The sequence below is a fragment of the Mustela putorius genome, unplaced genomic scaffold, assembly GCF_011764305.1.
Source record: "Mustela putorius furo isolate JIRA1106 unplaced genomic scaffold, ASM1176430v1.1 tig00000407_pilon_pilon_pilon, whole genome shotgun sequence".
Taxonomy (NCBI): Eukaryota; Metazoa; Chordata; class Mammalia; order Carnivora; family Mustelidae; genus Mustela; species Mustela putorius.
The window spans coordinates 11,552,375-11,564,732 of record NW_025421373.1 but is presented as its reverse complement, the minus strand read 5'-3'; the positions used below and the strand labels follow the sequence as shown (position 1 = coordinate 11,564,732).

The 12,358-nt window shown below is 43.3% G+C and overlaps 1 protein-coding gene across 2 annotated transcripts in view; it reads left to right on the top strand.

Annotated features, from left to right (window-relative positions):
• Nucleotides 1–12,358, top strand: part of LIFR (LIF receptor subunit alpha) — a 76,597-nt gene that overhangs the window by 47,175 nt on the left and 17,064 nt on the right. For both annotated transcript variants that reach the window (XM_004737990.3, XM_045079489.1), the window contains exons 10-14: nt 1,269–1,414; nt 2,617–2,779; nt 5,342–5,412; nt 7,962–8,175; nt 11,049–11,228. In XM_004737990.3, the coding sequence (XP_004738047.1) occupies nt 1,269–1,414; nt 2,617–2,779; nt 5,342–5,412; nt 7,962–8,175; nt 11,049–11,228 (774 nt within the window). The remainder of the gene's footprint in view (nt 1–1,268; nt 1,415–2,616; nt 2,780–5,341; nt 5,413–7,961; nt 8,176–11,048; nt 11,229–12,358) is intronic.

Below are 12,358 nucleotides of genomic sequence, written 5' to 3'. Positions count from 1 at the left end.
ACTCCCTCTTCCTGCCCCATTGGCAAACCTCCCCACACCTCCCTGCTACCCATCCCCTCCCACACACACACACACAAACCATGCTCCTGCAGCCCTGTCCCCAGGCAGCATCTCCTCTGTTCCTCATCTCTGTGTTTTGTGATTTTGAAATGTTGTATAAATGGAATCATCCAGTACTTAACCTTTGGAGATTGGCATTTTTTACTAAGGGTAATGTCCTTGAGCTTCATCCAAGGTGCTGTGTACATCAGTGAGTGGTTCCTTTTTATTGCTGACGATTCTGGAATTTTTACTAGCCCTATTAATACCTAGCTCAAGATAGAAATAAAATATGGTCCGTCATCTTAGCATTCATTCCTGTGGGCATCCCACTGCATCAGTGCCGTAGTGGGCTCTGTGGCCCACGGAGTGTTGGTGTGGAGGCGTGGCCTCCTTCACAGACTCACAGCCAGTGGAGAAGGGCTCAAACCAAATGCATTATGATAGAGACTGGCAAGTGCCCAGTAGCTGAGCTTGTTGCCCTATTCGTAAATGTAAGTAATTTCTATCAGCTGTTCCTTCTCTCACTTTAGTTCTTTCTTGGTTTTCCCTAAGCTCAGAAGAGCTACATTTGGTACATTTGAGGGCTAGTGTTCATGTGTATTTGTCCCCTGCCTTTCCGTATTACTGTCACAGGACTCCTTGCCACTCACGGTGGCCTCTGTGCCATCACCAGCATCGTGTGCGGTTTGGCTCACTGTCGTCCCGTTGTTCTTGCCAAGACCCCAGTTGGAAGTGCTCTTCGGCATCTGTTTTGCCAATTTTAATCAGATTCTTCCTTCAGAGCTCACCTTAAGTCCCATCTTCTCTCTCTGACTTTCCCGACCACACTTGCATCTCCGTGCCTGTGGCCACTAGTAGGTGTACCACGCATTTCCAACTTAGCGTATATACTCTTGTTCATTGTCTCTCTCTCTCTCTCTCTCTCTCTCTCGGTCACTCTCCAAATGAATTTGGCATTCCTTAAAGGTAGAGATTATGATCTTACTACCTTTTAGTATTCCTGTTGCCAGTCAAGGAACCATGAGTGTGGTTGGTCTGGAAACACAGTTGGCACGATTCCAGCAGTAAAAGTGAGGTTTGTGTATGCCACGGGTTGAGTGGAATATTGTTGATCGGTACCAATAATTCCTCTCTTGTTTCTTAGTGGTGTTTTGTTTTGTTTTTAATTGTCATTTGTCCTATTAGAAAGTAACTTTTTAAGTAATCTTTACAAATTATACTTACAGTCTGCCCTCGTATTCCTACTTCAATCAAAGTGAAGGATATTAATTCAACAGCTGTTACACTTTCCTGGCATTTACCAGGCAACTTTGGAAAGATTAAACTTTTATGTCAAATTGAAATTAACAAAACTAACTCAGTCCAAGAATTGGTGAGTAAGATTTTTCTATAAACTTCCTTTGATGTTACTTTGGCTAAAATAGTTTTCAGAATGAATTAAGGAAATTGATATGCAGAAGCTCTCACATGGATTATTATAGAGATTTAGTAAGAAGTAAGACACTATATCAGTGTAATGACAGCATTATATGTAGGCACTTGAAACAGTTGTAATACTGGGTATCATAGAACATGAGTTTGACTTTGACTTCCCAGAATGTTTCCAGGTCTAGTATAGTCCCTGGCACATGGCTGGTGCTCAGCAGATTTGTAAATGAATGGATAGTTGTTGCTATAACCTTTCACATCAGTTAATGGGCTGATAAGCACCAGAGAGGAGATGTGATTTTTAAAATTGCTAAGTGCAGCAGTAGGAACAAGTTCTAAGTCAGGTGGTTGTTACAAGTCAGAACATGACTTTTAAATACATTGTAGATACTTAGCTTGACTTTTGTACTGCACCATCTTGTAATTTGTGCTAAGTCCAAAATGAAAGATAACTGAATGAAAATACTCATTTGGAAATGTACTGATAATTGCTAGAAAATCAGTCAAATGGCAGAATATAACCCAAAAAACTGCTTTGTAATTCGTAATTGGGAGCTCAGAGGATTTCCTAAGATATGCGGATCCTCAGATTTGTTTAAATTGTTTCATTTTAATTTTATATAATTTAAATAAGAGTTTGTTGAAGAATATATTCTACATGTTTAGCACCATACTAGAGGTTCTGAGTACCCTATTAAAAAATGCATAAAATGATGCCTGCCTCAAAGAAGCTTCCAAATACAGCTTACATATTTAATCCTCAAGGTCATCTTAGATTACTAAAGTGTACTAAGGCCTATTGTATTACCATTAGCCATTGGCCAGTGAGCAAGAGTGTATCATCCTCTCTGCATAATTTATCTTACCATTATTACTTAGATCATATTTGAATTAAAATGACACATAAATACTGTTTATTGTTACTATAGAGCATAATTTCATGAGTTTTGTATTTATGTAAAAATTAAAATATTTTGGTGGATGAACTGTCTTTAGTTTTATTAAGGTAAACTCCTATGGACATTTAGTCTATGATACAAATTTGGAAGGGCTTTCTTATTAAAATGTGTATGTGTGTGTATCTATATGAGAATTCTTACATGGTGTTACATGTACATACATATACTTACTGATTGTCTTTAATAGCGGAATGTCACAATCAAAGGAGTAGAAAATTCAAGTTATCTTGTAGCTGTGGACAAGTTAAATCCGTATACCATATATACTTTCCGGATTCGCTGTTCTACTGAAACTTTCTGGAAATGGAGCAAATGGAGCAATGAAAAAAAATACTTAACCACAGAAGCCAGTAAGTTCACTAAATGATTTATAGCTGATTATTTCTGTGGGTCTTGAATTTTACAACTTACTTTTAAAGAAAATGTCACTAAAGTGAGTAAAAGAATAACGCTTGAATTGGTAATTGTGTAATAATATCTGCTAGTAAAATATCATCCGCACATCTTAAGTGGTGGCTCTAAGGTTTGTGATAATACGGACAGCTGCTGGCTGTGCTGTGTGGAAAGACTAGGCCTGTCTGCAGGATGTTTGCAGCTGTCCTAAGATGATGTAGAGGAAATAGACTTGAGACTGTGGTAAGATTATGGGTGATTTTTCTGACACTCTGTCCTCCTTCCCTATAATTTTAATAATCTATTTAGATATTAACAAAGAGAATTTGTTGGAACTTTATTGTGACCTTGGCCTGAGAAATGGATGGGGCCAGAGGTCTTGAACTTCATTTTCTGTAGTACACAGAGGCCAAAATAAGTACAAAATTAGGTAACTGGTTTTCTGAGTATGGTAATTTCCAAAGATGAAACGAGAGATTCTATCCTTGAATAGTCAGATGTCAGCTTTAAAAGTCAAAAACAAAAAACTTGGGAATAGGTATACTTTTTAGGAGTCATTCAACAAAAGATAGCAAATGCTTTATTTGTACTAGATAATATAGAAAATATAAAACTTCTTCCAGGGGCGCTTGGGTGGCTTAGTTGGTTAAACATCTGACTCTTGATTTCAGCTCAGGTCATGATCTTGGGGTCCTGGGATCAAGCCCCACATCAGGCTCCACATTCAGCAGGGAGTCTGCTTGAGGATTTTCTCTCTCTTCCTCCTTTTGCCCCTCCCCCAGCTTATGTGTGTGTTTCTCTCTCTCTCTCTCTCAGATAAATGAATCCTTTAAAAAATCTCTTCCAAAATATTAATGCACAGTAAGACAAAAAATGATTGATGTTAATTCAGATTTTTGCCTCTCCACATGAAGGAAGGTTAGAGAGATGAGAGAAGCTTTGTGATAAATGTAAAAAAACTCTCTGGATCGTCAAAACTGAACGCCGTGTATGAGGCCAGAAAGGGGAGTGTATTTAGTTACCCATTGCTACCTGACGAATTACCCTAAAATTCAGTGACTTAAAACAGTAAACATATATTCTCTCACAGTGAGTATAGGTCAGAAACTGAGAAGCAGCTTAGCTGAGTAGCTCTGGCTTACAGTCTCTCGTGAGGCCACAGCGTGGACAGAGATGGCGGCTGCAGGCTTGCCCAGGGCTAGAGAATCAGCTTTCAGGATGGCTCGCGCCGAGGCTAGCCATGTAGGTCTCTCCGTGGTGCTATGTAGGTCTCTCCGTGTTATGGTATCCTCATAACATGGCAGCTAGCTGCTCCTAGACTTAGTGAGTAGAGGGAGAACATGGCGGCCTCCACAATGCCTCTTATGACCTGGGCTTAGAAGGGAGCTACCATCATATCTATCATACTCTGTTGGTCACCCAGGCCAGTGCTGTGACAGTGTGGGAGAGGACCACACCCAGGTGGGCATACCAGCAGCTGTGACCAGTATCACTGATCATTTGGAAACTGGCTACTACAGGACCTTTGGCGTTCAGTTGATGAACTGTTGTTGCCACAAGAAACCATTTTATGTATACCTCACTGAGATGATAGCACGAATTCACTAAACAGATACTTCCTGAGGGGCACCTGGGTGGCTCAGTCGGTCGAGGGGCTGACTGTTGGTTTTAGCTCAGGTCATGATCTCATGGGTCATGGGTTGAGCCCCATGTCAGGCTCTGCACTCAGCAGGGAGTCTGCTTCAGGATTCTCTTCCCCCCACCCCATTCACATGCATCCTCGCTTGCTCTCTCTCAAATAAATAAATCTTAAAAAGAAAAAAAAAAAAAGAGCATCCACAGTGTGTCAGGAACTGTTGTAGTCACCAAGGATATAGCACTGAATAAAACAGTCTCTGCCCATGGAGTTTATTAGGATAGAGGATTAGAAATCAATTTTTAAAAAATAGTATGTTGGGTAGTGCCACAGAGAAAAATAAAGCCTAGAAAGGGGACTAAGGAAAGAAGGTGATAGGGGAGGAGGGGTTGCAGTTTTTTAAATAGGGTAGCTAGAAAAGACTTCAACTAGGAGAGGAACACCGGAGCTGAGATGGAGGAGGTGAGGTGATCAGGGGAGGAGAGTTTCTGTGCGCGGGGGGAGGGGTCACAGAAAGCGCCGGAAGCCTGAGGCAGGTGTCCTCAGCACATTTGAGGAGCACCAAGAAGCCTGTGCTCAGGGAGAGTCCTCACCACTTGAGTGAGGGGAGGTAGGAGGATGTGAGACGGAGTCAAACATCCCTCAGGGCCTGAGGGGTGATTTTAATCCTTTGTAAGGGGCCTCCTGTTTTGCAGGCCTTGAGCACTCAGCTTTTCCCTTGTTTCATTTCTGAGGGGAAGCCACTGGGCCGCTTTTCACATTTTTATGGAGAATTCCAAAAACCTAGAAAAAAAATCGCAAGTGCCACTGTTTCAATTACTGCTGTTACCAGCTGGCATGTAGTCCACGCCTTCAGCTGCTAACTTTTAAATCTCTTTCCTAGTTCCTTCAAAGGGACCAGATACGTGGAGAGAGTGGAGTTCCGATGGAAAAAATTTGATAATCTACTGGAAGGTAAATACCTGAGAATTTAAACAGTGCTACTGTGCTGAGTTACTTAGCTTACGTGTGGTACTTGGGTGATCGAGGGGCCCGGGTTTCCGAGACTGGCTGTTTGCAGTCCTGCTGCCGGCCCCCACAGTGCCCATCACCCCGTATGCACCGCGGTCAGTTTGGCGGGAATCTTCTCTGACAGATCGTGGTGTTCATTAGTTTGATTTCATGAGGCCTGCAAAGGACCTGAGGATTTCGTGAATTCCCTCTCTCTCACCTGAGTCAGAAACACAGCCAGAAGCTACCCAGAAGCTGCAAGTTAGAATCTCAGTCCTGTTGACATTTTTTTCTTCACTGAATAGGAAATTTCTTACATATCTCATATGTAATTTGTTTTCCCTTAATTGTATTACTGTATGCCACTTAAAAAGGCTTTCATGGTTTTGTAAAATTTTTAGATACACTATAAATTATATTGTGTTTTCACTGGTGTTCCTCTACTGGAGCAGACATTTTTGTAGCATTATATTCTTTATCTGATTTGCAAACGTCAAAAACAAATGGTTGTTTTCGAGTCAGATGTTATAAGAGCAGCCATAATTGGATTCCTTTCAATAGTGAATTTTGTTACTGAAAGTAAAACATTATTTTTAAGAAAATTTGAGGTCAGTTTTGAGGAAAGTTAAGTCTGTGTGCAGATTCACTGTAAGTCCTGTTGCTTTGTGATTGTCTGCGTGTGATCGCGTACCCCTCTGACCCTTGATTAGAAAATCCACTGCTACTCACAGTTGTCTGTCAGATTTCATGACGACGTAGTTACAGTTCCACACCACCTCAGTGGGTCGCTTCTCAGCCTTTCGGCTAGGATCAAGTTCTGTTGATCAACAGATCAAGATCTGTTCTTCATGGTGAAATAGCTGATGCGTCCTCTAGCCAAAGACAATACATCACATGGGTCTTCGGAATTAGGAGATGGAACAGGAGCCTACCGTACCCACTCCACTCATTGGCCTGGTGTTGCAGGACCATTACTTCAGTGTGGAGAATGTCTGGGACGTGCTTCGAACTAGATGAATGCCTAACCAACAGTTAAAAATACTGAAGTGATTGTAACTTAAGAGACTAGGTTAATGGTTCTGCCATTTGCCAAGGAGGAGTGTATTTAGGTGGAAAATTAAGTTGGTTGGGGTTGACTTTTTAAAAACACATTCTGAAAATAGATGCCACTGGGGTATCAAAGTAGAATCTTATAGGTAGTGGTTTAATGTGAGGCTCTGGCGTTCAGGAGGGTGGTCAGAGCTAAAGACATAGCTTTGAGTAGCATGTAAGTGGGATCACTCGGGGAGAACACGCAGGGTGGAAAGAGGCCAAGGAGGGACCCGTAGGTGAGAGCGCATGGAGGAGCCCACGGAGGAGAGCGGGAAGGTTAGAGGACAGGAAGGCCAGAAACTGGTAAAGCAGAAACCCAGGGTGGGGTTCTGTGAAGGAGCGAGCTATCAGTAGCGTCAAAGAAGGCCCATGAGCCTTAGACTAATAAAGGGCCCAGTAGGACAGGCCATCAGAGAGTCCCTGTTCGGAGCACTGTTTTAGCGGAGTATTAATATCAAGGTCATTCTGGATCAGAGTATCCTGTTCGTTGTCGTATAAATTGGAGGAATAGTCTGGAAAAGCAGTTTAATAAGTCTACTTTGGAGATCCACATTAAAGAATTAATCCTAACTTTGAAAGAAAAAAGTGGTACGAAAAGGTACACCAAAGTATAATTTTAGTAATAAGTTAGAAACAACTTGAATATTCCTTATATTATTCACATAACTGGTAAAAATACTACATAAAATATAAAGCCATTCAGTTGTATATATTATAGACAGCTATATTATAAAAAGGTGAAAAAAAGATAAAACCGTGATTAAAACAATTTTAATTAGAAATATCTACATCTTAGAAAAACAACTTGAAGAAAATGCAAAAATGTAAGAGTGTTTAAGAGATGGGAATATGGGAACATTTTACAGGTTTTTTTTTTAACTTTTGTATCATTTCCAAATTTTCTGGTAATGGGCATGTACTATTTTGAGAAAATAATAAATATTTTTTAAAAAACTGTGATGCTGTTTTTTAAAGTTTTATTTATTTAAGTGTTCTCTACCAGTGTGGGGCTCAAACTCATGACCCTGAGATCAAGAATCGCATGCCCCATTGGTTGACCCCTCCAGGCGCTCCAGTGTCGTAATATTTTATGTTTCATTTGGTAGAGCAGTCATTCTTGTTACTTTCTTGTTTGCTTCTGAAAAATGTGAGGCTAAAAACTGGTTTGTATTAGCTTAATTTTTAAATTGCTCTGTGCTCTTAAACTGCTTACAGTAAGTATATTTTTTTCCTCAGCATCACTCCCCTGATCTGTCCTGGCCTCGGTGCCTTCTGAATCTGTTTGACACCATTCGCAGCTTCCTTGATTCTGGTGTTGCCTTGTATGATTGACATGGTGTCTGGTTTACACCTGACGGTCTTGCCTCACCACATGGCCGGTGTTGTAGGTTTCTTGACATTTATTTTTCTGTTTCTCTCAGCCTTTACCCATTAATGAAGCAAATGGGAAAATACTTTCCTATAATGTATCCTGTTTGCTTGATGAGGAGACACAGTCCCTTTCTGAGATCCCTGATCCTCAACACAAGGCAGAACTACAACTTGATAAAAACGACTACATCATCAGTGTGGTGGCAAAAAATTCTGTTGGCTCATCGCCACCTTCTAAAATAGCTAGCATGGAAATTCCAAATGGTGAGTACCTAAGGTAATGCAGAATATAAGAACTGGAAATTACAGAGAAACAATTTAAAGGGTTTTTGCCTGCTCTTACAAGGTCAGCTCTCTCCTCATATCCCCTGCTGCTGCTGATCTGTAAGGAGGATTTAGCCCTTTCCTGTGCAGAATTCTTGGAGAGACAGCAGCCATTAGTCACTCATGGTGACTCCAGACCTCTGTACTGGTGGATAAAATAATTAGTGTTACCCAGTCACATTAAGGCATAACGTTGGAGAGTTACGGTGGTGGACTTTACTCTAGCAAGAAATGTTTTAGACGTTTATTTAAGACCATTTTCAGGTATCTTTCCAAGACCATGGGACCTGTTGCTGTATCAGCTGGGCTGTTCCACAAACTGCCAGGCAGGAAAAAAATACTTACTTTGAATAGCAGCTTTGTTGATAAGACATTTCTTTATTAATAGGAATCCTTTACTGATAAATTCTTCTTAGGGGCACCGAGGTGGTACAATCATTGAGCATCTGCCTTGTGCTCAGGTCGTGATCCCAGGGTCCTAGAATCGAGTCCCGCATCGGACTTCTGCTCAGCGGGAAGCTGGCTTGTCCCTCTCCCACTCCCCCTGCTTGTGTTTGCTCTCTTGGCATCACTCTATCAAATAAAATCTTAAAAAAAAAAAAAGAAAAGAAATTCTTCTTAAAATCTAAATTAGATCTTCAGTGTAAACTTTAAAGAGTCACTCTAGAACAATTTTAAAATTAACTGAGTGCCTTTCTTTAAATGTTACGGATTACCAGTAATTCATAATACTTAACCCATAGCCACTTCTGCCTCTTTTCTCAGTTCATTCCTCTTCAGGTCATTCCCTGCTCCCATCTCCCTTTGCTGTCCTGCCCCAATATGGGGGCGCTGGTCTGTGACCAGCCACTCCTGAAGGAAGAAAAGTTGCTGGTCCAGTTAAAGTTCCTGCAAGTAGCTTTTCAACTCTTGACCAAGGCAGTTTCTTACTCCTTGCACTTAGCTGCTGCTTGGCTTTGTTCAGTGGACCGTAGGCAAGAAGGGACAGGGGAAGCACCGTACCTTTCAGACACGCGGAACACAGAGCCCAGATCGCAGCGCACAGCAGAGGGGAGAGGTCCTCAGGCAGTGCTGAGACAGCAGAAAGAAAAAAAAAAGAGGGGAAGAGCGGTGTGAACATCCTTCAGAAGATAGCCTTCTGGTTTAGATTCTACATTTCATTGCTTTACAGTGATAGGCAATAGCTGTGTTGTCTTTTAATTCACAAATTGTTTTCCTGCCTTTTCCATGTGTCCTTCAGAAGGCAGTAACTTCTGGACTAACAATAGTATAGCATCAGCTCCTAGACAGTTACGGAAGCCTCAGAAGAAATCACCCTTCCTTGAGGATTTCCTGAGTCGGAGGCCCTGTGGCCCCGGAGCAGGTTCATAGTGTGGGGGTTTAATCACATTGAGCCCAAAACACTCCTGTGTCCTGGGTCTTCTGAATTCTAAGCCAAATTTTTGTCTTGTGTCAGGTAGGAATTGCTTTATCAATACCATTTTTTTTCCCCCCAAAACCCTTTCTGTGGCTTTTTACTGAACCCTTGAATAAAAATCAGTTACAGAATTTTCTGCTATTGGGGCACCTTGGTGGCTCAGTGGGTTAAAGCCTCTGCCTTTGGCTCAGGTCAGGATCCCAGGGTCCTGGGATTGAGTCCCACATCAGGCTTTCTGCTCAGCAGGGAGCTGCTTCCTCCTCTCTCTCTGCCTGCCTCTCCGCCTACTTGTGATCACTGTCAAATAAATAAAATTGTAAAAAAAAATAATAATTTCCTGCTATTAACTGTGGAAAATACCCTCTCCCTTTGGGCCTAACCTTCCCAGTCCTCACCCCCCAGCCTAGCCCCCCCCCCCCATCATCTGTAGACTTGAGATCTGACAGCATGGGGAGACAGAACCTCAGCACAGCCCCTGTCCCTCCAACCTCTGCACCTCAGCCCTCTGTCCTGTATGTGTGTGTGGTTCCCTCCCTGTGCGCAAGCTGGCCGTTCCGTCCCACAGTGACCATTCCATCCCATGGCCTTTGATCCCTCTGCATGTCAGCTAATTCCCCATTCCTCAGCCCGTCTCCACAAGCCCCTTCAGCCCACCCAGAGGCTTGAGAGGAAGAGAAGGGCTGGTCGGTCCACTTGTTCACCACGGATGCTCGTGCTCCCGCTATATAGGTCTGGCCCCAGGGCTGGGGTCACAGGCATAGTCACCCCCGTCTGCTCACAGAGCTCACATCCTTAGTGGGTGAGGAGGGGAATGTGTTCTGCCCTCTCCCCACCAAACACTGCCACCCTCCCCAATTGCCTGCATGCCCTCAGCCCCCTCCCCCCCACCCCTCTGCCCTGGTTGACCTTCACACCCTGGCCTGCTGCGCCCCCACCTGTCCTAGGTGCGCTTTCATGACTTTCCAGCTTCCGAATCTATCTGAAGGCCCAGGCAATTAGCTTTTTACAACAAAAGTAGCAGAGTAAGTCCTCTAAACTTTGCTACAGGTCTAGGAAGTTTGAGCACTCTTTCAAAATTCCTGTCCAGTGAAGTAGTTTTTCTAACTCTTGCCCATTTTCATGAGATATACCTTATATTACTGTTCGTTTGTTTTTTTTTTTTTTTTAAGATTTTATTTATTTATTTGACAGAGATCACAAGTAGATGGAGAGGCAGGCAAAGAGAGAGAGAGAGGGAAGCAGGATCCCTGCCGAGCAGAGAGCCCGATGTGGGACTCGATCCCAGGACCCTGAGATCATGACCTGAGCCAGAGGCAGCGACTTAACCCACTGAGCCACCCAGGCGCCTATATTACTGTTTTTAATACAAGTAACATGTACTTCTTTCTTGTTGAAGATGATCTCAAAGTAGAGCAGGCTGTCGGAATGGGAAATGGAATTCTCCTCACTTGGAATTACGATCCCAATATGACTTGTGACTATGTTATTAAATGGTGTAACTCATCTCGGTCTGAACCATGCCTTATGGACTGGAAAAAAGTCCCTTCAAACAGCACTGAAACTGTAATAGAATCTGGTAAGATGAACTCATGCCTCTCCATGAAACTTGTTAAAAATATTTCTAAAAGAGCAATATGTGAGGTGACTGTATATGATGGAGTGGTCCTTTATGCCTTACTACAGGAATGGGTGTGAATTGGTTTGACCTTTCTGGAAAGTGCTTTGTAGTAGTATGCATGGGAAAGGGTTCCTGTCTTTTAATTTAGTCATTATTTGTCGAGGAGTTTATTCTAAGAAATAATCAGAGAGCAACACAGGATTGCATCTAGGAAGGTTCACCATAGTGTTCCTTGTAATCACAAAACTTGAAAACCCAAATAAGAGAATGAGTCAGTTACAGTGTATCTGTAAAGTGGAATGTTAAGTAGCACCACAGATGGCGTCGAAGCCATAACAGCATGGAGGAATGCTCCTGAAGAAAGAAAACCATGGAGCCCTAAGCAGTGTGGTCTCACCCCTCAACCTTTGCCTTCATGTGTCCAAGCGCAGGTTACTGGGCAGAGCCAAGAACAGAGGCCACTGATGGGGATGGGGGGCATCCGTGTGGCAGGGGGCACAGGGTGTGTGGGGCGGGGAGGGGACGGTTCCCGGCGCCTGACTGTTGACAGGCCGGTAGTCCTGTAAGGCATGCTGCTTTTGATAGCACCAGCCTACAGGTCAGCCATGAGGAGAACAACAGGAGCAGGCAAAGCCAGCCTTGCCCTTGGACATTATGGCCCTCTTTCTACCACCATTGTTCCTTCTGAGTAGCTGTGAGTGTTTCGTGCCCCTGCCCTTGGGGATTCTGGATCCTGCAGCCTCGGTGGTGATGCTTCTCGAGGTCATCCCCCTGTCCTGGTTCTTCTCACGTTGAGGGGAAGCCCAGGAGAGTAGGCGGATCCTCTCTCCCAGGAGCCGGTGCTGCCCGCTTGCTTCTTCACCATCAGCTGGTGAAGATGAGTCCCGTCCGCTAGATTACTCCAAGTTGGTTAAGAGTATTTGCCAGTTCTACTTGAAATACTTGATGGTTCCCTTTCTCCTTCCCTGGCGCTCCCCCCCGCCCGCACCTGCCCTCGCACCCTCCCCACCTGGAGCTGCCCAAGCCTTACACCAGCCTAATGTACACCGTGTGGATTCTTGTCCCTCTTCCACCTCTGCACCTGGGCT